We start from the raw sequence: 26,621 nt of genomic DNA on the forward strand, positions 1-26,621 counted from the left end.
ATTCGGTGTGCCAAAGCAGGAACTTCTTTTCAGTAAGCAATTACTTTGTGTATTCAATGAACTTCTTTGACTTAAATCCCGAGAACTTTAAAGACTGTTACATAGTGGCTAAGAAGGGACTGTTAAAGGTAACTTTAAAGGACTAAATGTTATCATTCCTGCCTAGTCCCCTCATTGTATTAGTTTCCATACCTGAAAACTTGAGTAAAAATTGACCTGCAGTAATTTTGAGACAAGGTTCAGCTGAAATTGGTTTGTATCCTTGGAGAAGCAAGGATATGGTATGTAGTGTGATGCAACTGATCTTAAGCTGTGATTTTAAGGGAGATTAATTTCTTCTTTAACGCAGCTTCAGTCTTCCCATAAAGAATTTGCAATAACTAGCAGAAGTAAAGAACTGCATAGAGAAGGTCAGGATTAAGACTGTTTAAAAAAATCCTAACAGATCTCCAAAGAGTTTCAATGACCTCTGAGTCACTGGAGTACCGAATACCGTTAGGCTTTTCTAAGTGCTTGTTTCTAACAGTCTTTCTGGCAAATTCAGCAGGTAAATGTTTACTATGCTTAAAACAAAGGGATAACATATTTTGTTTGAGACCATTAACCGATTCCCAGTTTTCTTTCAGGTAGATGTTGGAGATATAGTTATAATAAAAGGCAAAGAGTATATACCTGCTGACACTGTACTGCTCTCATCAAGGTAGAGATGCCCACTGATGCTTACAATGTAGAGGCTGGTTTCTCTACCCTGCATTTATTTATTTGTTTATTTCTGATTGCTCCAAGGAAATAAAGAATAAACAAAAATGCTGCTGTTCTGAAGTGTAGTCTTTTGTTCGTTCTGGCACTTATTTAAGGCAGTGTTTCTTTGAACTGTGACAGTTACAGTTTTAAGATTACACTGGCATTCAATTTACCCAGAAGAAAAACAATATATAGTTTTATTGTTGAATATAATACAAAAAAAGGGTGATTCTTATTCTAAAAATTTGACTTCAACTGCCATGTTTAAACTGGTTGGCTTTTTGGTGTGTGCCTAACAAATTTTGTGCTATAAATAAATAAAAATTGATATATTACAGGGAACTGAAATGGTTTTTAAGGGATATAGTCGCCATTTTGATAGTTGAATCAGGAAAAAAGTGATCGTGAGATGTGAATGATCAAATTAGTGCTGTCTTTATGAACTGAATATTTACTTAATTCTCATATACGTATGTAATATGAATAATTTCAGCACTGAAAGCAAGACTTGATTTATAGCATGAAATGCTTTGATAATAAATTCTTCTTACATGGACAATCAGAGGTTGTTTATCATCATTTCCTTGGACAGTTTTATTTAAGAAATCCACATCTTATGTGGAAGATGCACATTTTTCAACATCTATTTGATCAGGTCAATAGACAACATATCTTAAGAAATGTTTTAATGAAGATTATTTAAATATGATCAATAACATTCTGATTTATTACTCTATGTTTACAATGCAATTTCCATGTTTTTTCCGGCACAAGCAGAAGCATTATTGTCAAGCGTATGATTCTGAATTAGGTATAAACCCGCTATGATCCCACTGAAGTGAATCCAATCATACATACAATTAAGAAGGTTAGGATCTTACCTGTTTCAGTGGCTAGACTGTAGCGTAGAATAGTACCTTGTTTATTCAATCTTCCATCGCATCTCAAAATGAAGTGTTGCGGTTTCTGAAGTACTTCTATTATTATTATCAAGTGTAAAATAGTTACCATATAATACAGTAAACTTTCCCTGCAGTCTGTCTTCAATGCTAATATTTGTCATAACTTAGCAGGTTCTGTATAGAGTATCCTCAATAAACCTTTACTTCTGCAATTTGAGAAGCATTTATAAATTTTATTGGTGCTTCTCCACCACGATCTTCTTCGGCAATACACCATGCAGCAAGAACACTTGTTCTGTTGGCCTGATAATAGCTTATGTCATGCTAACCTGAGTGTCTTACAGGCAGAAAAGGTTACATTCTCTCAGACCAGCTTCTTTGAAATCAGAGTAAACTCCTAAATTTGAGTCTTTGCCTTGATGTCTTCTCTTGTGTGCTCTTTTGGATTTGGAGGACGCTTGCATCACAGTGTTCTCCAGTTGTAGTTTACACACAGAAAATTATCAGCTGCCTGCAAAAGCATCACTCTGAGCCTTGTCCCTCCTCTATAGAGGAATCCCATGTCATAGAATCATAGAGTACTTAGGGTTAGAAAGAACCTTAAGGTCATTTAGTTCCAACACCCCTGCCATGGGCAGGGACACCTCACACTAAACCATCCCACACAAGGCTCTGTCCAGCATGGCCTTGAACACCACCAGGGGTGGAGCATTCACAACTTCCCTGGGCAACCCATTCCAGTGCCTCACCACCCATAGAGTAAAGAATTTCTTCCTTGTATCCAATCTAAACTTCCCCGTTTAAGTTTTAACCCGTTATGCCTTGTTCTGTCACTACAATCCCTAATGAAGAGTTCCTCCCCAGCATCCCTATAGGCCCCCTTCAGATACTGGAAGGCTGCTGTGAGGTCCCCACGCAGCCTTCTCTTCTCCAGGCTAAACAACCCCAACTTTCTCAGCCTGTCTTCATACAGGAGGTGCTCCAGTCCCCTGATCATCCTCGTGGCCCTCCTCTGGACTTGTTCCAGCAGTTCCATGTCCTTTTTATGTTGAGGACACCAGAACTGCACACAGTACTCCAGGTGAGGTCTCACAAGAGCAGAGTAGAGGGGCAGGATCACCTCCTTTAACCTGCTGGTCACGCTCCTTTTGATGCAGCCCAGGATACGGTTGGATTTCTGGACTGCGAGCGCACACTGCCGGCTCACATTAAGTTTCTCATTGACCAACACCCCCAAGTCATGTGGTGATGTATTGAAGTAAGAGCTGCTACTGGACTTGGCCAAGATCATTACCTCTTTGTTTAACCTCTCTTTACTGCCCTTGTCAGAACACACTGTCCCAGCTATGACCGTTAATCACCTCGAGTTTTCCTGTTAGGTTTTCTTCTAGGATCCAGTTTTCAAAGGAGACTCCTTGAATCATGATTGCTTTTCTGGGCCCATTTCAGGCATTTCTTCGAGCTACAGCTTCCTTCTTAGTTATATTGCTAGGGTCCTGTTGCAGCCCTCCTTCCAGGAGAGAAGGCTGTGCTACTTACATTACCTCTAATGTGCTCTCTTTCTGTCTCTATGTGGCCGTGCATTCTCCGGGAAGACAATCTTACCGATTTTTTGCATCCCAGGTGTTTATTGGTCCCCAATTACAGTTTAGGTTTCAACAGCAGTGCAAGCTTGTGGGCTTGGTTTTAATTCAAACTAATGGTATTTGGTTCCTTTTACTAGCAATAGCAGTTTCTGGAGAATAAGAGGCTCTTAATTGTTTTAGGAAATTATAATGTCTTACACGAGAAGGACACAAACCTCTGAGATTTGATTCTGTTTGGTTCTTGCTAATTCATTGTGCGCAGGAATTTACAAAGCTGAAGCAAAACAATAATTTTCAGCATGTCTACATAGAAAAGGTTCTTATCATCTGACTTTCTGAAAAGTTGGTGGAAAATCTTTTGTTGTGGCTTTTATTTTTTATAGCTAATGTATGGAGTATCTAATAACTTTGTCAGTTGAGAAATAAGCGTAACAGCTTTTTATTTTTACTGTACAGTGTCAATGTGTTCTGCAGCTTAAAATCAGTGCCTTAGAGTAAAACCATATAATTGAGTAAAAATGAAAATATTCTAGCTCTTTTCTTTCTGACCTGATTAGAATAGATTTTGAAAAAAATGTTATCAAACATTTTAATTAACATGTATTGTTTGAATAATAATTTCAAACTCTTTTTGTCTTTGTCCATTTTTGTTTCGTTTTTTCCATGTCACTTATTTTTCTGTTCTAATCATTTTCAAACTGGGATGTGTAGGTGGCAGTAGGGGAAGTAGTGAAAGTGACCAATGGGGAACATCTCCCAGCTGATCTCATCAGTCTGTCATCAAGGTTAGAATTAATTAGTTTCACAGGAGACGTGTAAGTGGGTCCTCATATACCAAATATGAAGAACACTGCCATATTGATAACAGTTGCTTTGCTGTTCAGCTTTCTTCAACAAAACCCACACATTTATAAAATTAGAAGGGGTTGAGTTGATAAAAATGCAGATCATTAAAGTGAAAATACATGATAACACTCCAAGAAATCAAAATTTCAGTCCTCTTTGTTTTTGCACTACTGCCATGAAATTTTGTCAAACAAGTTGTCATTGAATAAGCACATGGTAAGACACCAGTATAAATATATTTTTAATTCCTTAGAGCAAATTAAGAATATACATGTTTATTCCATCCCACTGTTTTCAGCAAAGAATAGTTTAATGTTGGTAGGACTGGTAGAGGACCCTCTGCACAAACTGGATGTTGCACAATTTCTGCTGCATGCAATGGCAAAAGCAGCATTGTTCTTGTGTATTGTGACAAAATGCATGTTTCTTAGATGTGTCAGCTTTAAGCTATTGTCTGCACTGTTACTGCACTTTGGTTTTCCCTAATAAATCAATGGGCCTGCCTTGATCTAATTGTAACTTACTTACTTTGGAGGTCACTGCTATCTGCTACAGTCATTACAATTAAGCATGTGTCTCACTTGAAATGGCTTTGCTGCCTTAGTCTGTTTTAAAAGTGCTTCACAAAAATACTGTTTGTTTTTATATTAACCAATAAAAATGCTAGAATGATAATGTTTTATACAAGTGATTCTATCCAAACAATCTAAATAGAGGTTATTTACATTTTAGAAAAGTTTGCCAGGAAACTCTAGCCTGAAAGCAGTATATGACTTTTTAATACTTTTGCTTTACAAAAAATGTGTTAGAATAACCTACTTAATTTTATCCTGCAATCAGAAGGCACTGTTGCATTAAGAAAGGAAATTTTGCGAAATGCTTGGTGCTTGAATTTCATGCTACAAAGAAGGAAAATATTAGAAGCTTTAGAGTGGTGTAGAGAGTAAACATTTATTCTTTTAAGCTGTAAGGGGGTTTTATGACTCATTTTATCCTTTATAGGATCAAAACATCTATCTCTTGTAGATGTAAGTAGTAGGTGCTCTGTCTTCACGCCCAGCAAATGGGAGCTGACGAGTACATCAGAAATCCTGGCTTGTTAAACATCTACGTGCTTACTGTCTCCTTGCAGAAAAGTCATGTCCTGCTGTATCTCTGTTTTCCTAGTCAAGAGATCTATAATAGTTGTAATATGATTTAAAGTCTAAAAGTATTTTACAAAAGATAAAATTACTGCTGTGTTTCATATCAGAAAATTGTATTGAAAAAGTTTATTGCAAAGAATAAGCCATTTATCAGTATGTGTTAAATAGATTAACCATTCAAGTAATAATGTTCTGCATAAACTTTAAATCTTTAATTTATAAAATAGCATTTTAAACTTCTTAAAGGGCATATTTCAAAAACTGTAATATATTATCCAGAAATAATACTTTTTTTATAAAAGAACCTTTTACACAAAATCTTCCATGTCTAAACTACTGCTGCCTACAGTAGTAGGCACTGCAAATGCACTACACTTGTGTCTGTATCTTAATCGTATAAAAACACAGAAAGCTTTTGCTGTATACAGCATTTGTAGCATTAATGTTTTAGGAAAAACTTTTTTTTTTTTTTTTAAGGCAAACTTTTCTGAAAGTGTAAAGTACTGTAATTTTTTTACAGATTTGCTTGTAAATTTGAAGATTTGATAGAAAAATCTGATTGCATAAATAGGCATTAAGGGACTACAGGAAGTTTGTGAATTTTGATAGTATCATTTAAAATTAAGGATTTTGTTTTCTTAATAGTGAACCACAGGCTATGTGCTACATCGAAACATCTAACTTAGATGGTGAGACAAACTTAAAAATTCGACAGGTATGAATTTAATTTTTGAGAATACTGCTAACATTATTTTCATCTGTTTGTAAAAACATCTTTTACAGAATTAATGGCTGGTTTAGAAGGTTGAAAATGTACTCCTAAGTCATGCTTTGTGCTTTGTCTGGGGGCTTTTTCTTTGAAAAAATAGGTAGAAATATTAGTAGTTTGGGTATTCATTTTGTTTTTAGAGGATAGGTGATAGAGAAACCATGCAGAAAGCAGCTAATAGTGCCAGTATTACCCATCAGAGGCAAGAAGAGAATATAATTTTTTGACTGAGTGCATTGTCTGTCTTCAGGAACATTCTCACTGAGCTGTATGACTGGTTACAGCCCGGTCTTCATCATGGTGCTGTTAAGATACTAAGGTGACTTTTTCACTGTCTTTAGCATCCAGCAGTGTGACAGCAAAGTGTTGCATTCCCATTTTGCTGCCGTAGGGGTTCTGGTTTTCTAGTCTTGCACCATCAAATATCTAATACATACATTTTTATATTGGAAAGTGATTCTTACTGTCATGACGAACAAATTTTGTTTACAGGGTTTGCCACTAACGTCAGACATAAAGGACATAGAAAGCTTGATGGGTCTTTCTGGCAGAATTGAATGTGAGAGCCCAAACCGACACCTCTATGATTTTGTTGGAAACATCAGACTGGATGGGCATGGGTATGTAGATCCAAGGAAGATGACCTCTTGAGAGATATCTTGAGAGATATCAGTAGATGAATATATATTACTAAACTACTCAAGTTAAAATATGAAATGTAAAGTCTGTTCTGCTAAGACTGGAGAAGAAAACATCTTTTCTGATGTATTCTTTAGTCTTTAAAAAAAAAGATTGAGGGATAAAAACTTACTTCTAATGTCTAGAACTTGAATTTTTGTACTAGTTGACCTTCAGAAAGCAATAGCTATTAACAGTAGATGGGAGTGCTATTAAAATTGTAATAGTAATGGAATGTGTATCTAGTAACTCACTTAAGTATCTGATACCTCCTCTGTTAAGTTTCTATTATGGAAGCTGAGTAGAAGTAGTTTTTTGTTGTTCTTTTTTTTAATTGTTGTTTTCTTTTGTTTGTCTAAATATGGAATGAAATTGAGTCTGTCACTGTATGCGTCAAATTCTTCTAATTTGGTGCCTGAAAGACATTTAATACCTTAGCTCACTGAAAGTATGTTTCTGTAATAATAGACCGCCTTGATGCAATTACAACATACATACTTGTAAAACTGCTTCAAAAATTCTTAAAATACTTAAGTGCTTAGTAGATACTGATATTTAGAGTCCTCTATGGGTTTGAACTGAATGTGGTACATCAGGAGTATAAGGTTCATTGCTAGATCCAGAATTATTGAGTCGTTCATTCCCAAAGATTTGCAGGATTTCTTTTTTCTTTGGTAGGCACGTATTTTTCCGTATACAATATTACTTGTGTTTGTGGTTTTAGAGTGATATGTATAGTGCTAACTAATTATTAAATACTCTTTTTTTTAAGTCCTTCCCCTTAATATTCCTTGTTTTATTTACTGATTTCTTACAGATGCATTCCAGGAGTTTTCAGTCGCAAGAGTGTGGATCTATTATAATTCCACTGTACTTGTCGTTAAGAAGCGAAAAACATTTACCTGTAATTCTGCTCTGAAGGTAATAGTTATAATAGATCCACACATTCATCCTTCCTCCCTGGCTAGAGGGAAAAACGTACTTTTCAATCTAATTATTTAATTTTAAGAATTAAATTTCTTTAAAAAGAAACATGGAATGTGCTAATGGCCATTATGCCTGAAGAGTGTGTAGGAGCACGCCATCTGCTGGTCAAGCAGTTTTTCATTTGGGAAATTCAGTTTTGGAATATTTTGAACATAGTTCCTGTGCAGTAGAATAGTTCCAAAAGTGTGGCTCTAATATAATATTTACCTTCAGTGAAAAAGAATTGCAGGTAAGTAACTCTTTTTGGATCCTGATCTTATTCCCAGCTATGAAAAATCAGAGATAAGTTCTATTTCTGTCCATATGAGAGGGGAGCACAGATTCATCTAACTGGTAGACATTCAGATCTTTAAGACCTTCCTACCAGATTGTGTAGCTGCAGCTGTTGCAACTTCCACTTTATCCACTACTATCTTAAAGCTTTTGCAAAAGCAATAGAGAATATTTAAAATTCATCTCCCTCTTCTTTCTTCTTTTCCTTTAGATAACTCATTACAATGCCAGAAATGTTGCATCTGGATGATTTTTTCAGTCTTTTCTTTTTGCCTTCATGGGAGAGCAACTCAAAAGGTCCTCTTTTTTTTTTTTTTTTTTTTTCATTTTTAATTCTTAATGTTCAAGGAGGTAGAACCTCACTACAGTTCTTTTGCCTTATGGCTAAATCTGTGGACAGAGGCAAAAAAAGTTTTCTTTGTATCCTCCAAAGTATACAGCTCTTTGTTGTGCTTCTGAATATACAGAAGCACTTCAGCTTGGTTTCAGTCAATGAAGACAGTTAGCTATAAAAAGAAGAAAAGTTCTTTAGCTTGGATGAATGTGAAATGATAATTAGACAATGGCTCAGAGAGGAAGGGTGAGCAAGTTAAAAGCAAGGGCAGATATTTTTTATATACACCTAAAGTAAATGTTTTCCTGAAGGCATTTTTAAACAAATTTTGGATAAAAATGAAGTATGAAGACATTTTAGTATGTAAGCCTTCAAATGTGTCTTAGGAATCACGAGTTCTTAATATACCCTTGACAGCTCTGGCAGGAAAATATGCTGAAAGGGTAATATTTCCTATTGAGAACATCCCTTACTGAATACAACCCAAATATGTTGCTGATGAGTTCATAGTTATGTAGCATACAAGAAGAATCAGATGAGCTGGAGCAGTTTTGAGAAGGCTGAGACTGCAAAATAGTGACTTAATAGCTCCATCAAGTCATCACACCATCTCCCTATTAGAGAGTTACTGTGGATCGTTAGCATGACACCAGGCAGATCTGGACATTCCATGCCCCTGGTGGTTTTGCTTTCTATTTTCCTTTCCTTGGTCTGTGCACCAGGTCTGCTGGAGACAGGTCCCATTGGACCTGTTCTGCAGTCCCGATTCACTTCTGATTGTCTTCCCAGTAACAGACCCTTAAGGATAAATTCCTGTCCCAAGGTGCAGAATTGGGACGGTTGGAGAATTTGAGAGACAGTGTCCCGATGGAAAAAAAGAATTAATGGATCCTGCAATAGAAAAGACTTTATTGCATATTGTTCATATTTCTTAAGAAAACAAAGAACAGTCAAAGAACTCCCCTGACTCTTCAAAGAATACAGAAATTAAGAGTGGAAGGTTTTGCCTTCTGCCTTCCTAGACCCTCTTGAACTAGTAGAAGGGCCAGAAAGAAAGTCTTTTGGCCTTCCAGAGAAGGTCCATAGTTGAAAAGGTTTCCAGTCTGTCTGTGGGAGATTCGCATATAACCAATCTTTCTCATTCTGTGGCTTTCATGTTAGTGTTAATAGGCTAATAATATCTAATTATTCTTGGGGGAATGACAGGTAATCCATTCCTTATCTGAAATGTTTGCCTGTTGTCTGATGGTCCAAAAGACTTAGAATAATTCTGCAAGAGTGCAAATGGGTAAATACAAGTTCAGAAGCAATCTTTGATGGCAACAGGAATCTCTTTTAGTGATTCTTGGGTAATTCAAAACCCAGCAGTTCCTTTCATACTTGAAAAGACATTTGTTCTCTTAATTTTGCCATGATATGAACAAATCTGATTTAGAAAGCAAGTAAATCTCAGTATGTTTTCTGTTTCTGTTTTCTTTTCTGATGCCTTCTTTTGATGAAATGCCTGCAGCTGGAAATATATTCTATAACGATATCATTCAGTTTCCATTGCTGAAACATACTTAGTTGGTGGGGAGAATGATTCCTTAAACAGCCAGTTTGCTCCATGCTAGTTTCCTCAAAAGTGAACTAAGCTGTAGTGGGGTGGTATTTGTTAGTTGTTTTAGTTTTCATGGAAGAACACTCTTTTTTTTTCTTTTTCTCTAGTTTCTGCAAGAGCTGATTCAAAAAATTTGTATTGCCACTGCTAATTTTAGAGGAGGAAGAATGTGCTGTTTCCTCTTTACTTGCGCTCTTTAAAACTTAAAAGCTTGTGTGTGAGAGGAGGGAAAGGGGCATGATAATCCAGAGGAAATTACTACTTGAAATTTATTTACTGAGACTGACTTCATGATCTTTGTGCTACCAAAAATGTTACCAAATATCATGACTTCCTCAGACTTTTTATAGCTTATATATCAGATATAGTTGCTGTCAGTAAGCAGTTTATTTCTGATCTTCATAATGTGTTGGTTTCAAACAACTGTAGAGATCATAGTTTTAGAAAAGATTGAAAAACAGTAGAACACTATTGACAAGTCTGAATTGCTAGCTGGTATTTATAGAAAGAAAAGTGCCAAAATAGGGTATTGTTTGTCCCAAGAAAAGAGTAATAAGAATCTAATTCTTTTCTATTTTAAGAAAAAAATGAGGTACAGTATATGAATTAAGTCTGCTGTCTGAATTTAATACAGTTAGATGTTTGCAATGTCATTTGAGGTTTCATAGTTTATTTACTCAGTGCAGTTCTAGAAGAGTAGCACAAGTAAATGTAGCTGGTTGTGCAACTTAAAGAAGGTGAAGAAAATATGTTGTGAATTTTAAATAATTATGTTTATAAAGGATATTTATTTCATAGGAAGAGTGGATAAAGTTAAGAGTTCAGAAAATTATTTGCTTTGGAAGATTTTTGTGAGAGTAGACTTGGGGAAAAAAGCTTCATAATTATAAATCACAGGAAAAATAGCCTTTTTTAGTTTCAGTATGCTAGTAGTACCATATCAAAATTAGTAGTCCATAGACAAAATGAAGTGGTAAGTAATATTTTTCATACTTATTTTTTTAGGCTTGCTTTTAACTGACAGGTTTTCTCTCTGTCAACACTCCCCAGAAGTTAACTATGAAAATTAGGTTCCTAGCATACTTACTGTCTAAATTTTGAAAATTAGTTTTGACAACTGATGGTAATATTATTCATTGACATTGTTTTAAAGCTAAGTTTGAAACTCCTTCCTTCTAGTACTATTCCACTGGGAGCTGATCAGATTCTTCTACGAGGAGCTCAGTTGAGAAATACTCAGTGGGTTCATGGGATAGTTGTCTATACAGGACATGACACAAAACTTATGCAGGTTTGTCACTTAGTTTTTCTCTAAATTACCTGTTTTATTACCTTATCATGTCATTACACAGCATAGAAAATCGTGTCAGAGAATATGGCTAGACTTAATATAGTAGCTGAAATATCAATAATAGAGCATCTTTCTGATGAAGTAAAACCAATAAAAATAAAGTACTTTCTTGTTATTATTAGTCATTTAGCTACAGAGTAGTTTTTCCATTAGTAAGCATATTTGTTGATTCTGGTTTGTAACTTATGTTTTGAAAACTGTTAGATTAGCAAGCTGGATCATTATAGTTTACCTGTTCATCTTTTTTTACTTTTGACTGCTCCTAAAACTGTCCTCTTGTATAGCTTTCTTTCAAGTACAAAGGTAAGTAGTCTTGTCAGAAAACAAAGTGAAACTTTATTTGCAAAATGAGGTGGGAAGAGAACCATTCTCAGACTATGAACTTACTTTTCCTAGTGCTGTTTGAAATATCGAAATTCAGATGCATTTGTTGACAAAAAAAGAATGCTTTCAAGTTGGCCATTCATGTCTCTTATTTATTGTTTTCCTGATTTGTAAAACAGTTACTTGAAAAAGTTTGTATTAGCAATTGTCTTCTATAATACTGATAAGGTATATACATATTCATTTTAATGTTGTTAGCTGTTGCTGTTATGAGTGTTCTCTGTGATTGTTTAAACTGTTTGTAATACAAACTAAAGCTCTAATTCATAGCTTTATAAGCTGCTTTTTTTGAGGGGAAAAGTTATGGTATTTATTATAATAATGTATTTGGAAAAAATATTTAGAAAAGAATGCAGTAACACGCATTTTGAAAAGCAAAAAATGTGTATACCTCTTCTAATATTTAATAGTCACTGTTGGTTTATATCTTTCACAGAATTCAACAAGTCCACCTCTTAAAATGTCTAACGTGGAACGAATTACAAATATTCAGATTTTGATTCTGTTCTGCATCCTCATTGCTATGTCTTTGATCTGCTCTATTGGTTCGGCTGTATGGAATCGAAGGCATACTGGAAGAGACTGGTATCTTGATCTAAATTGTAAGATGTAAAATAATATATTAATATTTTAGTGTTTCATTTGTCTTTGTGTCAAAAACCACAGTGTGGTTTTTATCAGTCTGCCTGTATTGATTGTTGACTAAAGTAATCAGGCTGGGTATATCACAGCAAGTATAAAATTACCTTACTGTGCCATATGAGTTCTTGCTAAATTCAAACCTACACATCTTTCAGTCTCTCCGTCACTGCAGCTTTGCAAGGTCTGTATCAACATTCCACTGGCATAAACAGTCAGCTTCCTAGACATCACACTAAAGCTATTTTCAGCTATTACCAATAGATTACATTTAAAGCTGTAGCGTCTTTTCTGAATTTTCAGAATCCCTCATTCCAGGAAACTGTGCTGTGTCTTTAGAATTTTTATGGTACAGGGATCTAACTAATTATTGGCTGCAAACATCAAGTTTAGCAGACTGCTCCTAAAGAAGATAAACCACAAATATCTCACCTAACATACTGGGCAGCTATACTCATGGTAGATGCAAGGGCCTTCATGCCATCATGTGATACATTGATGTAATTTGACCCTTAATGAGGAAAATAGATTTAAAGGAAGTTTTCATAAATATACTTTATGGTCAATTATTTATGTTTTCAGAATTTCTCATGATAGGCCTAGAGCCTTCTTTACTTAGGCAGTAGAAACAGAATTAGGCTTTCTGATCCTGAATGTCTTGAATGCAAAACTGCTGAATGTGGTCATCAAAGTAGGGATTGTGGAGTAGTTTGATCAGTTTTTAAAGAAAAATCTTAGAATTGTTTAAAGGCACTCTGCTAAAAGTTTTTTTTAACAGAAGTTGTCTGCATTTATGATTAACTTTTCTTTATTGAGAACCTTGCTTCTCTTTTTTTTGATGCTGAGGAAGAGACCTATTTAAAGAAAGAAACTTAACTTTCATATTTCCATTGTGAGATGGAAAAAAGTGAATATTGACAATTTTACAGGAATATAAAATAATTGCATTAGATGTGCTTCATTTGTTATTTTTCAGCTGGTTCTTTTTTTTCATTGTATTTTTTTCCTTTTCTGGGAAATGTAGAAGTTTTCAGAATATGGTGGTTAGCGCAGTAGTGGAGTGGTTCAGAAGCTTTTGGTTTTATTTCTGAAAAAAAAAAAAAAAGAAACATGAAATAGTGACCATTGATATTTTCTGTGTTCTTCAAGTGATTATCCTTGTCAGTCTATTGCCTGATATATGCCCCATGATTAAATGAATTGTACTGGGGTTTGTGGGCTACATTCAGCTCATAGTTGTTCTTGTACCAGGTACTTTTAATATGTAAGAAACAATTTATTCCGCTTTCCCTGTAGTTATTTAATTGTTGTGTGGTAGTGAAACAGGTTCCCAACACTGCCACATCTTTCTGAATGCTGTTAGCATTTAGTTAGAACAATCTGTTGCCCATGGTTGATAAACAAAAGTAGTAACATTAACAATAAATATCTGAATATTGATTTATTTACAGGTAGCAATAAGTATCAAACTTCATCTGATCTTTGTAGTCACTCAGATTATCAATGTCAGGGTGTATGTTAACCTCTCTGCTCTTTGACTTGTACTTCCTTTGATGATGGAATTGATATTGATGAAAGTATCCCAAACCTGCTGTCTTAGATCTTAAGAGTAACAACCAGACCCACATTCCATAGGGAGCAGAAACCTGTCTGGAGCTGCTTTTCTTTGGGTGATCTTTGAATACAGACAGGCAGGCTACATCTTTCACCCTTTTGCTGTACTGGAGAGCAGACTGCTCTTTCTCATTCACATCCTCTCTTGAAGTGCTACTACTAGAGTTATCTAAAACTTTAAAAGGAAAAAGTGTTTTAAAACTGCATTTTAATATTCACATTTCCAGTTCTGTTAAAATTTGGTTAAACTGTAATTTCATCTCCTTCTTGTGTGGTGTGAATTTACCTTTTTCATCTTTTTTTGCTGGGTTGAGGAGGGGAGTCCGAAGGTGTGAGGGTGGGTGGAAAAAACCAACTCATTCCACTACACATTTTCCCCCTTTAAAAATATGAAACTCTAAAATGTAGAGTGTAGAATTTGGTTGCTGTAGATAGATATTCCCAGATTATGATCTAAAATGTAGCAAAAGAGGGAGTGGCTGGTAAGATTGCTTTTCAGAAATTGGAGAAGATGGCAAAGATCTCTAAATTTGAACTCCACTTTATAATAGAGATTGTTAAATCTAATGAAGTTCACATTTCTAGGCAAGTGATACTATATTTAATTCTCAAGTTTCTTCTTAGACACAGATACTTTAAAAATCAGGAGTTAGTTCAATACTCTGAAGACACTGTATGTACATACTTTTTTAAGTTTAATGTTTAAATGTTTTTTTATTTGCTTTGTCTTTTGGCAGATGGTGGAGCAAGCAACTTTGGATTGAATTTCTTGACTTTTATCATTCTCTTCAATAATCTTATTCCAATCAGTTTGTTGGTTACACTTGAAGTTGTTAAATTTATCCAGGCATATTTCATAAATTGGGTAAATATTATTTTTAGAATATGCATTAACTTCTAAAATCAAATGGTTTACAAGTAAGTGAAATGCTTGCTTCTTAGAGTATACAGTTTTTTCAGACTTTTTTTCAATGTAAATATTGAAATATTTTGTTTATTAATACTGGAATCTGAGAAGGTAATAATAAATGGGTTGATTGAGTTCTTTTATACTTGCAACAGTCCTTTTTGGAACCTGTTTTTTGTGCTTTGTGTTTTCTCATTACTAATGTTCAGGTATCAGTTTCATCCAGAATGATCAGAAGAAAGTGTTTTACAGTCCAGTGAAATTTTGTCCTGTTTCATTTCTTCTTTCTAAGTGTAGCTCATTTTTGTCAGGTTTTTTTCAGTATTTTGCTGATTTTTTTTGTTCCCACTGGTTTCTGTACAACCCACTGGTTTTAGTACAAAGCCAGGGTCTTTAGTATTATTTCTTGAAAAATATATAAAGATCACTTTGGCTTTTTTTTTTTTTTTTTTTAATTTTTTTATTATTTCTGCAATGAATTAGTGGAGAGTAAAGAAGGGTTTACTCTCTTTCTCTGTTTGGAATGGGGGGTGAGGTATTCTCCTTAAAGCTGTGTAAGTGTGCTTAATAGCATGCCTTCAATTTTTCCACTTTTTTCTCAAATGTAAATTATTCATATAATTCTGAGCTCCTTAATCTGATTCGTTGATCAACTGTATGAAATGGATTTCTGTATGTAAGATATGTCATGCAGATACAGATAAAAATGTATGTGGAGTAGCAGGTGAAGTGTATGCTTGATTTTAATAGTTCAGTCTTTTTGTGAGCCATCAGCTAGTTTTAATTTCTTTGTTTCTTTTGTGCTATAGAACAAATTGTTGACAAATAAGAGAATGTAGTTAAAGTCTTCCTTCATGTTCTTCATTTTATAATAAATATTCAACAAAGGCTCACCCATTTTGAATGTGTAAATTGGCAACTGTTTATACAAATCCAAAAGATGGTTTTGTCTTCTGTTCTCCCCACCATGTCATACCATGGTGGAATTAGTTGTCTTAATCTGGGGCTCGGGACATTATCTGAAACATTTTCTTCGTGTGTGTGCATGTTGATATAGAAAAGTTGGTCATCTGCAGTCTGTTGCACCACATTGCTGTATTTCACAATGTTTTAATCTTTTGCTGTATTGAAAAATGCACTCTGATTTATTTTATTCTACTACTTAGAAATGACTGGTTGTGTATACAATATAAATAGATAAGACCTACTTCTACATGGAACAATGTAGTATTTCTGCTTTTTGCTAAATCTGTTTTAGATACATGGGTATAACAGTTTTTCAATAATAAAGATTGCTGGAAATAATCAGTAAAATCTCAAAGAATCATACATATTTTTGTTTTCAAGAGGAAATCTGATTTCTTCAGGGGACTTTTGGCAGTGATCTGATTGTATCTGTGGTTTCCCTTGTTGAAATAATCATACATAGATAACTTGTATCATTTTTGGTCTGCTCTTCTACACTTACGTTTTCTATTTATATGTTGAACTTTTTTGTAATAAGTTATGGAAGACTATTATTTAAATATATATGTCCTTTTTTTTGTGTGTGTGTCTGCAGGACATAGACATGCACTATGAACCTACAGACACTGCTGCAATGGCTCGTACTTCCAATCTCAATGAAGAACTTGGACAGGTAGAAAAAAAATTACTGGTTCTGACTCTGTGTTGAAATTACTCATAGAATCATAAAATAGTTAGGGTTGGAAAGGACCTTAAGATCATCTAGTTCCAACCCCCCTGCCATGGGCAGGGACACCTCACACTAAACCATGTCACACAATTCTGTGAAGATTTATTTCAGAAAACTTACATTATTGCCTTAGTCTTTGTTTACTTCTGTTCTCTTCCTTTTGTCAGATATTTTTAAAAACACTTTGCAATATGTGGGGAGTTAACAAAAAGAAAAATCTCTTTTCTGAAGTACATGAGGGCTGCACATAATGAAGGAAGGATTTCCCCCAAGAGATCCTCGGGATTTAAGAAAGGCAAAACTTTGGTGTTGGGAAAACCAAAGATGAGTTTTCTTAGCTGCAATTCCTGCTTTCCCATTGTGCCCACACAACAACAACAGAAAAAATACAGATGAGGCATAAAACTGGCATGCAGGGTTTCTTCTAACTGCTGATTTGGCTAAGTCATAATCCCTCAGAAACAGAATCTTTAAGTAGGAAATGCAGAATAAATTTTACTAATGCATAGCCTTATTAGCTTCGGGTATAATACAGTTAATGCCTAATTAAGAATCCTGTGAGGTTTTTTTAATGAGAAATAAATTTTAATTTAAATTTAATTTAAATTAAAGTTGAGGTTTACCTTTGAGTAATAGAACCTTTGCTTCATCACAGACCATTTAATTTCTTTATAAATTAGCTTTCTTCTTAAGATTCGGTTTGAACAAAATTTAAATATATCACAGATAAATTTATTTCAGCTTCAGTTTTAAAATACTTTAACTAGTAGTTTCCGGAGAGGAAGGGTTTATGATGTTAGGGAAATAGGAGAGTACATAGGAAGGAAGATATTTCATCTATTCCTGCAACTTGGCATTTCTGAACTGTTGGTTTTTTACTCATGTTTTGGCTTTAAGAAGATATTTCAGTGTCAAAAAGAGGGGTTAGATATGCATGTAGACACTTCTCTTTTACTGTATTGCTTTCTGTCAGAAATAGAATATTTTATTAACATAGACATTGTTCTTCACTGGTTTCTTGCATTTCAATAAGTGATGGAGAGCTAAGTATACCACCATGTGCTGAAGCAAGCTTAAGCTTCCTGACATCTCATTTGATTAATATGCTTGGAAATGGGTATCAAAACAGTGCATCTGCCAGATTTATATATCGTTTGGTTACTGGTTGTTGGGTTTTTTTCTATCAACTATGAAGACTGCAGAACTGGTAAAAATATTTAGTGTGTTGATAGTCATGAATTGCATTAAATATGTAAATGGCTGCTGAATGTTGATGTGTAATAACTTTTATTATTCATTTAGGTCAAATACATATTTTCTGACAAAACGGGTACTCTGACATGCAATGTCATGCAATTCAAGAAGTGTACTGTAGCAGGAGTTGCTTATGGGTATGTATTTTTACATACTGTCCATTATCTGTGTGCCTTTCTTTGCCTCTCCATATGCACCCATCTGTTTGATAGTTAAAATAAACTATGGTTAAAATAAACTTAAGCTTGGCAATATCTAAAACTATAATTCAGTTTGTGGCTGTGAAATGTTACTTACAAGAGGTATCAACACTTCAGTTACAACATCTCTTTTTGCAAAGAGGAATAAAACTAAAGTTTAGAAATTGAAAGCTTGCTGCTGTAACACAGCTTCCATTGGCATGGAAGCATGAACTACAGTACTGTAACCACCATCCAGATGGCTTTTACGAATACTGTTCTAGTGGCATAACTCCAAATATCAATCCCTATTAAAAAATCTCTTCAAATAAAGGCAAACAAAGCATTGTACTGTTTCTTTGTCAGCAGGTGCAGCCAGCTCCTTCAATAGAGTTCATAAAAGCCTCAAACTTTGAGGGCTGTTTACTTGAGAAAAAAAAATAGATAGTAGAGCAATACATAAAGTAGAAATACCTATATTTTAAATTCCAGTGTGGCTTACCAGCATGTGAGATGCTGGACCTGGGTCAATCTCAGTGCATTCAGTAGCTGTTAATTAGACACCTCTAGTACTAGGTAGAGAGGAGGCTGTGGTCGTAAAGTGTTGGGCTTGTGCTGAAGGTGTGATGGCTTGGCTTTTATGGCTTTATGATTTGGATCCCTTTAAAAATCCTAATTTTCATGAGTCCAATCTAGACTTTTGGTTTTAAAAAATCTTTTATCTTTAATGAATTAACTATACTGATGGTTTTTTTAGTTGTATTAAAATACAGATAAGTGTGTGTGGTTTTACGTACACATATACACACACACACACACATATATATGGGGCTCAATTTCAACCACTTGACCTAACTCTGTAACTTCAGAGAAATTGCTGTGAACTATTTTCAAGTTCTTTGTATAGCAGTTTTTTAAGATAAAAAATACCTTAATAGTAATGGCACTTAAAATCAGTATTTGATAATCTGGTGAAAAATTTCTTCGTCACAAGTTGATATAGCACAAATTCTAAAAGTTCTCCTTAATGAAACCTAGGTGTGAATGTAGTTTTTAGGAAAAAAACAAACCCACGAAATTTTCGTTGCAGTTTTCTGGTTAGCACTGCTGTTTAGAAAGCAGTTTCTCTTTACAGCAAATAGCCTTACAGCATCTCTCATAGCTACTCAGAGAACAGAGTCACTCTGTTTTTCTGTATTGATGTAAATAAGAAGCTGGGAACACAGGGAAGGGTAAAAGTGACTGTTCCATCTCCTATGCTTCTTCTTTCTAAGTGTGCTATAAATTGTGGTATGTTTAAACCTGTGTAATCATAGGGCAGAGTCCTTCATGTGCTGTGGCTGGCTGTAACAATGCATATATACTGAAATATAAAGAAGTATTTGTAAGTAGGACAACTGTCTTTATACCTACTGGTATAAGTTATTAAGTAGACAAGCTTTCAATTGAAAAAAAAAAAATTATCATTTATAGTATATAAAGCCTCAAGAGAAAAATCATATTTTTGCAATATTTTATTGTTATCTAGGCACTAGCAGAATACTTTGTTGAAATACATTTAAAAATTCTTATTTTAGTAATTTGATTTCATTAACTAACTTCTTTCTATACATAACCAAATTTTTTAGCCTTTGTGATTCTTTTTCCTCTCCCTGTTTCTGTTCTTCCCTTACTTCTTGTGCAGCCATTGCCCTGAGCCTGAGGATTATAGTGTTTCTTCAGATGATTGGTAAGCTCTAAAAATGATTTAGTGTGTGGTGTTTGTTGAAGATTCAAGCTTAAGAACACAGAGCTATATGTGACATATTTTACTCAAATGTTATTTTGTCTTCAAATTGTTGCATATTGACAATCTTACAGAAATTTATGCCATCTGTGGCATATTCTGTGGCATTAGGTTGTGTACTCTGGAACAGAATTGCTAATAGGATCACTGAGACACAGTACAGTCACTTTCCTGACAATCCTGTATAATTCAGAATTGCTTGTTGGAGAGAAAGTTTTAAAATTTATTAAGGTAGCTGGTATTAACTTTTATCACACTTTTCTACTATTACTTAGGAATAGGTAGCTGGTATTAGCTTTTATCACACTTTTACAGTTAACTTAGCAATAGGTTAGTAATAATCTCTAACATGTTGGAATGCAAAGACAGTATTTGAAAGTGAAAATGCTGTAAGTTATTGTTAATATTTTACTTCCTATCGATAGTTTTAGACTATTAGCACTGCGTAGTTCTTAACTGTGTATCAGACAAATACTCTGGGGTGAACATTAATCTCTTAATGGGGACCTAAGGAAAGACTAAGTCCTGGCTTCCTTTCTGCTACCATTTGCATGATGCCTTGTACTACTTCATCATACTTTGTTAAACTAAGTATTTTCAATGCCATTCAAATTAGATCAGGGAAAATATATCATTTACTTAAAATATCACTGTTGTATTTGTTGAAAGTTACAGCAAGATGTGTAACACAAAACTCTAATGTGTTGTCTTACGTTTAAAAAGTTTGAGGTGAAAAAAATTGCATTGCTAAAGTAGAATTAATAACTCTTTCTTTAGATTATAAAAAAAAAAACCAAACCTGAAAAATACCCCCAACATGCACTTGAAAAGTGGCACATATGCACAACCCAAAGACTTAGCTGACCTGAATATCCTCATTTGATGTAGCAGCAAGGTATTTCTTCGAAAGATGAACAAGTGTGCTTAACTGCGAAAGTGTTGACTTCATTAAAATAATGCAATACTTACATGAAATTAAGCATGCTTGCTTATAAAATATTTATGAAATAAGGCTGGTTTTGGCTTAATCCACATCAAAATCTGAAAATGGGTAAACTGAGGCCTGAACAGTAGCTAAAAAAAGGCAATACTTCTATAAGCAGTTAGCATCTTGTAAATACTTAGAAATAAGATACTTAAGAATTTTTTTGTGTGTAAATCTATTGCAATTAATAGTCTCTGCTTGACAGTAACATTTCTAGTCCTAAAATGACTAAAGTCATTAATTCCAAATCTTTTCAATATTTTTTTTAATTAGAAAGAATTGTGTTCCAGTTGGACACAGCATATACCTGCAAAAGTTTTTCCTTTTTGTAGCACTGAGAATCTGGAGCATACTTTGAAGTCTCTCTGTCAGAAGGCTTAAAGCAAACAAAGTATAAACCTTAGACTGTAACCATATTTAACATATCTGAAGTTGTTAATATTTGACACTTCAAGATCTATTTGCTTTGCATTTAAAAAAAAAAAAGGTTTCAGTGAATAAGGATGCTTCAAATTTCTCACTTTAATTATACATTTTTAGAAAAAGTAGTTCTTGAGTGGCTGTATAGAAACCATATTCCTCCATGGTAGTGCAGGACTAAACTAGCTCAGTTTTGGGTTTTGTGGAGAACCTTTAGACTGCCTTTGATGTATATGGTTTATCCTTCAACTTAAGATCACAGAATGTATTCACTGTCTTGCAAGATTATGTGATCCAAGGCAAGATCCAAAGTAAATGGAAAAAGAATACTTTCCTCCAAATGCGTTTACTTTTCAGCACCGTTTTAGTTCACTGAGATTCAAACTGCACTAGATCATCTTAATATACTCAAGTCAGCTGCAGTAACAAGCCTTCCTAGAAGTATCTACAGTTTTGAGCTCTCAGCTTCAGCCAGAAGATTTATGCAATTTGAGAGATCATAGTGTATGATTTTGTTTCTCCAGAGCCGTCTCCATCTTGCATCTCTTCAGTCCCTGCTTCACCACTGTTGCTGTGGTGTTTGGCTGTTTACTAAGTGCCTTTTTGGTTGTGAGTAATAGGAACAAACCATCTTCATCCAGGCTTCCCTGATGTCTGAACTCAATTTGCTTACTTCTTTCAGATACCAGACTTTCTTTTCTGAAGCATTTGCAAACCTATTCCAAAACTGCTGATTTCTCAATGAAATGTGATCTCTTCAGACATATCTTTTCCTGAGTCCCTACTGTAATTGCATGCTAGAGATCAAAAAGCAAGAAGCCACAGTTTTGATATCTATTTTGATCTATTTGATATATTTTTTACTTCATCCTGCATTAGTTGAAGTCACCAGAGAAACTTCCCTGGGTTTAAGTGTATTTCTATAAATTAAGGTTTCTTAAAATTAGATGAGCTTTGGAGATGTGACACAAGTACCTTTTTACTTCTCACAGTGTGTGATTGCAGCCTTTATTGTAACAGATGAAAAACAGTATTTTTGCTTGACCTTAGCACGGTAACATGGATGATTTGTATATGAATTGTCAAGAATATGCCACTGATGATCTCTTTTCTACTGATTTACTTTTAGGCAGGGCTCACAAAATGGAGAAGAAAAACCATTTAGTGACCCATCATTACTGGAGAATCTTCAGAGTGATCATGTAAGTTCTATAGAAACCATTGTTTTGTGAAATCAGACCACTGCTTTCTGAAGTCCTTTGAAGGAAAATAAATAAATGATACATTTACATAAAATAGAAATGAATACTTGACCTCATGAATACTTTTATAATTGTTTGTTGTCAGTACGTATTAGATATGCCCTTCTTTTTTCTTTTTTTTTTTTTCTCTTTTTCTTTTTTGGAAATGGCATGATTCAGATGCTATGAATCTGAAATATAATAGTCTTACATTTTTCATTCTCTGAGGGTTTTAACATTATTCTTGCTGACTGTATGATGTCATGACATCCATCGAAGCTTTCAGGATCAGTCAGGTTAACTTCTGTCCTGGCATGACTTAGTATTTCTGTGCCCAGTCTTAGACAGGAGTCAACCATATACATTGTTTTTGCGTACATGCTTCCATGAGGTTAGATCATCAGTTCAGGTGATGAAATGAAATAGGCATTCTAGAGGCTGGTATTTACCCTAAAAAGGACAATACATTTCACAGAAAGTCAATGGCTTGGTTTATGATCAGTACCATCATTCCACTTTCTGTCATTTGTACAAGGGATGTTTTTGCCTAGTCATAACCAAGAGCACCTACCTTTAATAGTGTAAGAGTTCTCTTTTTGAAGAGAATAAACAAATTGCTCCTTTCTTTAATTTTTTTTCTTCTTGGGAAGATAATTTCAGGGTAACTATCAGACTGAAGTATTTTATTGCTAAAGCAGAGGGGGCTCTTACACTTACTGCACAGGCTATTTTTGTCTTCAGTGCTAGCAACAGACTGCTTGGAAGAGGCATTGTTGTGTTACTGCTGTTGTCTAGAGTGAGCACACTTGGTGTGCAAGTGGCTGAATCTTGAAAGTTTTTTGGTAGGTATGTAGTATTAAGGATATATATAGTGTGAGCATACAAGCTATAAAAATGCATCTGTGTACATCTTAAAGTTAAAAATTAGGGCACACATTCAAAGAGATTTCACCACTGTATGTTAAATGCATTCTGAGGCACTTTGGAAAAGGATGTGTAATTCAGGCTTCTGAATAAATCTTAGAGGATCTGGAGGCCCTCAGTGGAAGAGGATAGGAGCCTGCTCCCGTTAGTGTTTCTGCACTATGGAATTAAGTTAGGTTTTCAAAGATTAGTGTATTTTATAGAGTAATTGTGATGTTATCTTCATTGTTATCGAATCATAAAATCATTTAGATTGAAAAAGAGTCTTAAAATCATTCTGTCCAACCATTAGCCCAGCACTGCTAAATCCACCACTAAACCATGTCTCTAAGCACCACGTCTACATGTCTTTTACATACGCCTAGGGATGATGACTCAACATCTTCCCTGGGCAGCTTGTGCCACTGTGTTTTTTTTGGTGAAGCAATTTTTCCTAATATCCAGTCTAAACCTCTGCTGGTACAACTTGAGGCCATTTACCAGCTGCTTCTCATAAGACTTGTGCTCCAGACCATTCATCAGCTTTGTTGCTCTTGTTTGGACACACTTCAGCACCTCAATGTCTTTCTTGTACTGAGGGACCCAAAACTGAACACAGTGTTCAAGGGACAGCTTCACAATATAATAAATATGCTACAAAAAAAAAAAAAAACAACCCTCGCTTGAGGTGGGCAGCTGCTTTAAGCTTATTTAGGGGGAATGCTGCCATTTCTTTTGAATATCCATTCAGGAGTCCATTCCTTTTGCAGATTTCAGCTATACTAATGTTTTTAGCTGTATTTGTCAGTAACGATCAACTAGTTTTCTTGTACACACTCTTTTCCCCTTTTTTGGCTAAATCAGTTGAAATTGTTTCAGCTTTGTAGACTCTGAAGTGCCTGAGACATACATTTAAATGTCTTTCTTTAAAAACTGACTATTTGACCTTGCATCGTTTTCCACATGTTTTATGGGTTTGGTTGCTACATCTTTGTAAAGGTTCTTAAAAACTGTTGTCAAATACAGTGTTAGACAAAAGTTATGTAAAAGGGAGTATTTCTAGTAAAAAAACAACTTCCAAAGAGATAACAGTGAATAAAGTAAAATTCTTTCAATACAGTATTCAGACTTACCTTCCCTATAAAATGCCTATTGAAATACTAATTATTATTAATAATAGGTTTCTGGTTATCTGCTTTTGATTGTTGTGATAGCAAATGACACTAAATGGTATGTATATAGACAGTATTCAAGTACAGCAGTGAGAAGTCATTCTGCATGCTAAAATTAGTGTATACAGGTAATGTCTGTTTAGTTGTTGGTAGTTTTTAAAGAAGAGGGTAAAAAAATCTTTCATTAGGTTTAACATGACTATTGTTTGTCCATATCTATTATTACATTTCAGTTAGTTATTGCTTAATCACACTCTGACATATTTTTTTTTTAGCCAACTGCACCTATAATATGTGAGTTTTTGACAATGATGGCAGTGTGTCATACAGCAGTTCCAGAAAGAGAAGGTGATAAAATTATATATCAAGCAGCATCTCCAGGTGAGACTCAGATAACTGAGTTAATGTGAATTATTCCATTAACTCAACAAGCAAATTTTATGCAACATTTGTTGAGTTGTTCTGGTTTTTTTAATATCTTCCAAAATTAACAAGGATATATCCCTCAAAAAAAGAGGAATGGGTGTCAGCTAAAATCAGTTTTATCAAAAAAAGATTTAGACTTCTCTAATTTGCTTTAGAAAACACATATGAATGCCCTCTGGATTATGTAAGGGCAAAGGGTGGTTAACCATACAGCACTCCTAAGGTGGTGGAGCTCTGGAGGAGCTGCTGAAACACAAATAGAAGTCAAAACAAGAGACAAATTGATGTCCTTGCTTCTGAACCTATTCTTTACTTGGTAACCATGATTTAGATCAGAGACTGTATTTGTAATCAAAAATTAAAACTATTTTTAATAGGCTAAAAGCTGTGATAAAGCTCTAGTAGAGAGTAACAAAAGATTATAGTGCAAAAGGTGTGGTTCAGGCCTACTGTGGTTCATAGGCAATTTTTGAATTCAGGAAGTGATGAAGCAAGGCAAAATGATTAAAATATGCTCAGCTTTGCTGCACTGATGTATTATGACAAGTTATGATGGGAGAAATGGTATGAAGTGCAGAGTCTCCAGCCCTCATATTCCCTGTCTGCCCCAGTTCCTAGGTGGTTATTTCTTTAAATTCTGTCCTTCAACAATTGGAAGACAAGGGCAGAGGTAGGGCCACAGGTAAAACTAACTAGGCCAAGGCAATGTTTTATTGAGCATTGCAAGCAAATTCTGTTCCGACATCTTGAGCTTTTTGGAGACAGCTGATGCATATGGGGGGCTGGGTTGCTGCTTGACTTGTTTCCTAAAAGTAAGCACTGAAGTTACCTATTATTTATAGGCATGGCTGATCACACTTCTAAAACAGAATTTACAGAAAAAGAAAGGTACCTTGTCAAGTGCCCTACTGCGGAAGGTGCTTGCCTAGGTGCTTTGAAGGGGGTGCTGTCATTACTGATCTGAGAGGCATGTTCTTTCGAGGGCTTATTTCCTCTGAACTATAAACTCATTTCATCAGTTTCACCAGGAGAAACAAAGAGTTCTTTCCAGCACTACATCTGATCTTAAAATCTATAAAGGAAAAAGGAAGTCAAACAGAGAAAAGCTTGGACTGTGTCCATTAAATCATGGGGTAAACGAACAGTTTTCTGGCACATCTGTAAAATAACTACTTGACTTGTTGCAGATGAAGGAGCATTGGTCAGAGCAGCCAGGCATCTTAGTTTTGTATTCACTGGAAGGACACCTGACTCAGTAATCATAGAGTCTGTAAGTACATTGGAGTAATGTTATATTTTGCTGTATTTATTCCTGCTATGTTAAATAATTTTAATAACTTCGACATGGTACATCTGTATTGAGATGTTGGTTGGTTGGGTTGGTTTCTTGAGGGTTTTTTTCATTAATTCTCACTATTTTTTATTACTCTTCAGTTGGGACAGGAAGAGAGATATGAACTGCTAAATGTCCTGGAGTTTACAAGGTAAACAGTATGTTGTGCGCTTAGTGTCTTTTTGTGAAAATATGAATTTTTCTTGCCGATAAAAATGTTAGCATTTTTAATTTACACAGGCAAAGTATGCAGGTTGTGTATCTCTTATGCCTATAATATGTAATTATTGCATAATAATATGATACTATAGGCACAGCAGTGTACATGATTAAGATCATACTTCTGGTTTTATTGTAAAGTATTTTCAGAGGCATGTATTTTTTCTTGTTGTCTCCTTTTTGGCTAATGTTTTTCACTTTTGCTTTTGTGCAAAGACCTTTAATTTCAAAGCTTTAAAAAATTACAT

The 26,621-nt window shown here is 34.7% G+C and overlaps 1 protein-coding gene across 5 annotated transcripts in view; it reads left to right on the forward strand.

The window, feature by feature from the left end:
* The window catches only part of ATP8A1 (ATPase phospholipid transporting 8A1), a 119,280-nt gene that overhangs the window by 22,698 nt on the left and 69,961 nt on the right, over positions 1–26,621 (forward strand). For 2 of the 5 annotated variants that reach the window (XM_065698091.1, XM_065698065.1), the window contains exons 7-19: positions 627–700; positions 5,869–5,938; positions 6,485–6,612; positions 11,044–11,155; positions 12,036–12,201; positions 14,590–14,717; positions 16,321–16,398; positions 17,758–17,846; positions 19,573–19,617; positions 22,209–22,281; positions 24,671–24,776; positions 26,009–26,091; positions 26,256–26,305. In XM_065698091.1, the coding sequence (XP_065554163.1) occupies positions 627–700; positions 5,869–5,938; positions 6,485–6,612; positions 11,044–11,155; positions 12,036–12,201; positions 14,590–14,717; positions 16,321–16,398; positions 17,758–17,846; positions 19,573–19,617; positions 22,209–22,281; positions 24,671–24,776; positions 26,009–26,091; positions 26,256–26,305 (1,202 nt within the window). Of the gene's footprint in view, positions 1–626; positions 701–3,943; positions 4,018–5,868; positions 5,939–6,484; positions 6,613–11,043; positions 11,156–12,035; positions 12,202–14,589; positions 14,718–16,320; positions 16,399–17,757; positions 17,847–19,572; positions 19,618–22,208; positions 22,282–24,670; positions 24,777–26,008; positions 26,092–26,255; positions 26,306–26,621 lie in introns of all 5 variants that reach the window. The other 3 variants (XM_065698074.1, XM_065698101.1, XM_065698084.1) reach the window with 3 other exon arrangements.

The sequence above is a fragment of the Lathamus discolor genome, chromosome 1 (genome assembly GCF_037157495.1).
Source record: "Lathamus discolor isolate bLatDis1 chromosome 1, bLatDis1.hap1, whole genome shotgun sequence".
Classification (NCBI taxonomy): Eukaryota; Metazoa; Chordata; class Aves; order Psittaciformes; family Psittacidae; genus Lathamus; species Lathamus discolor.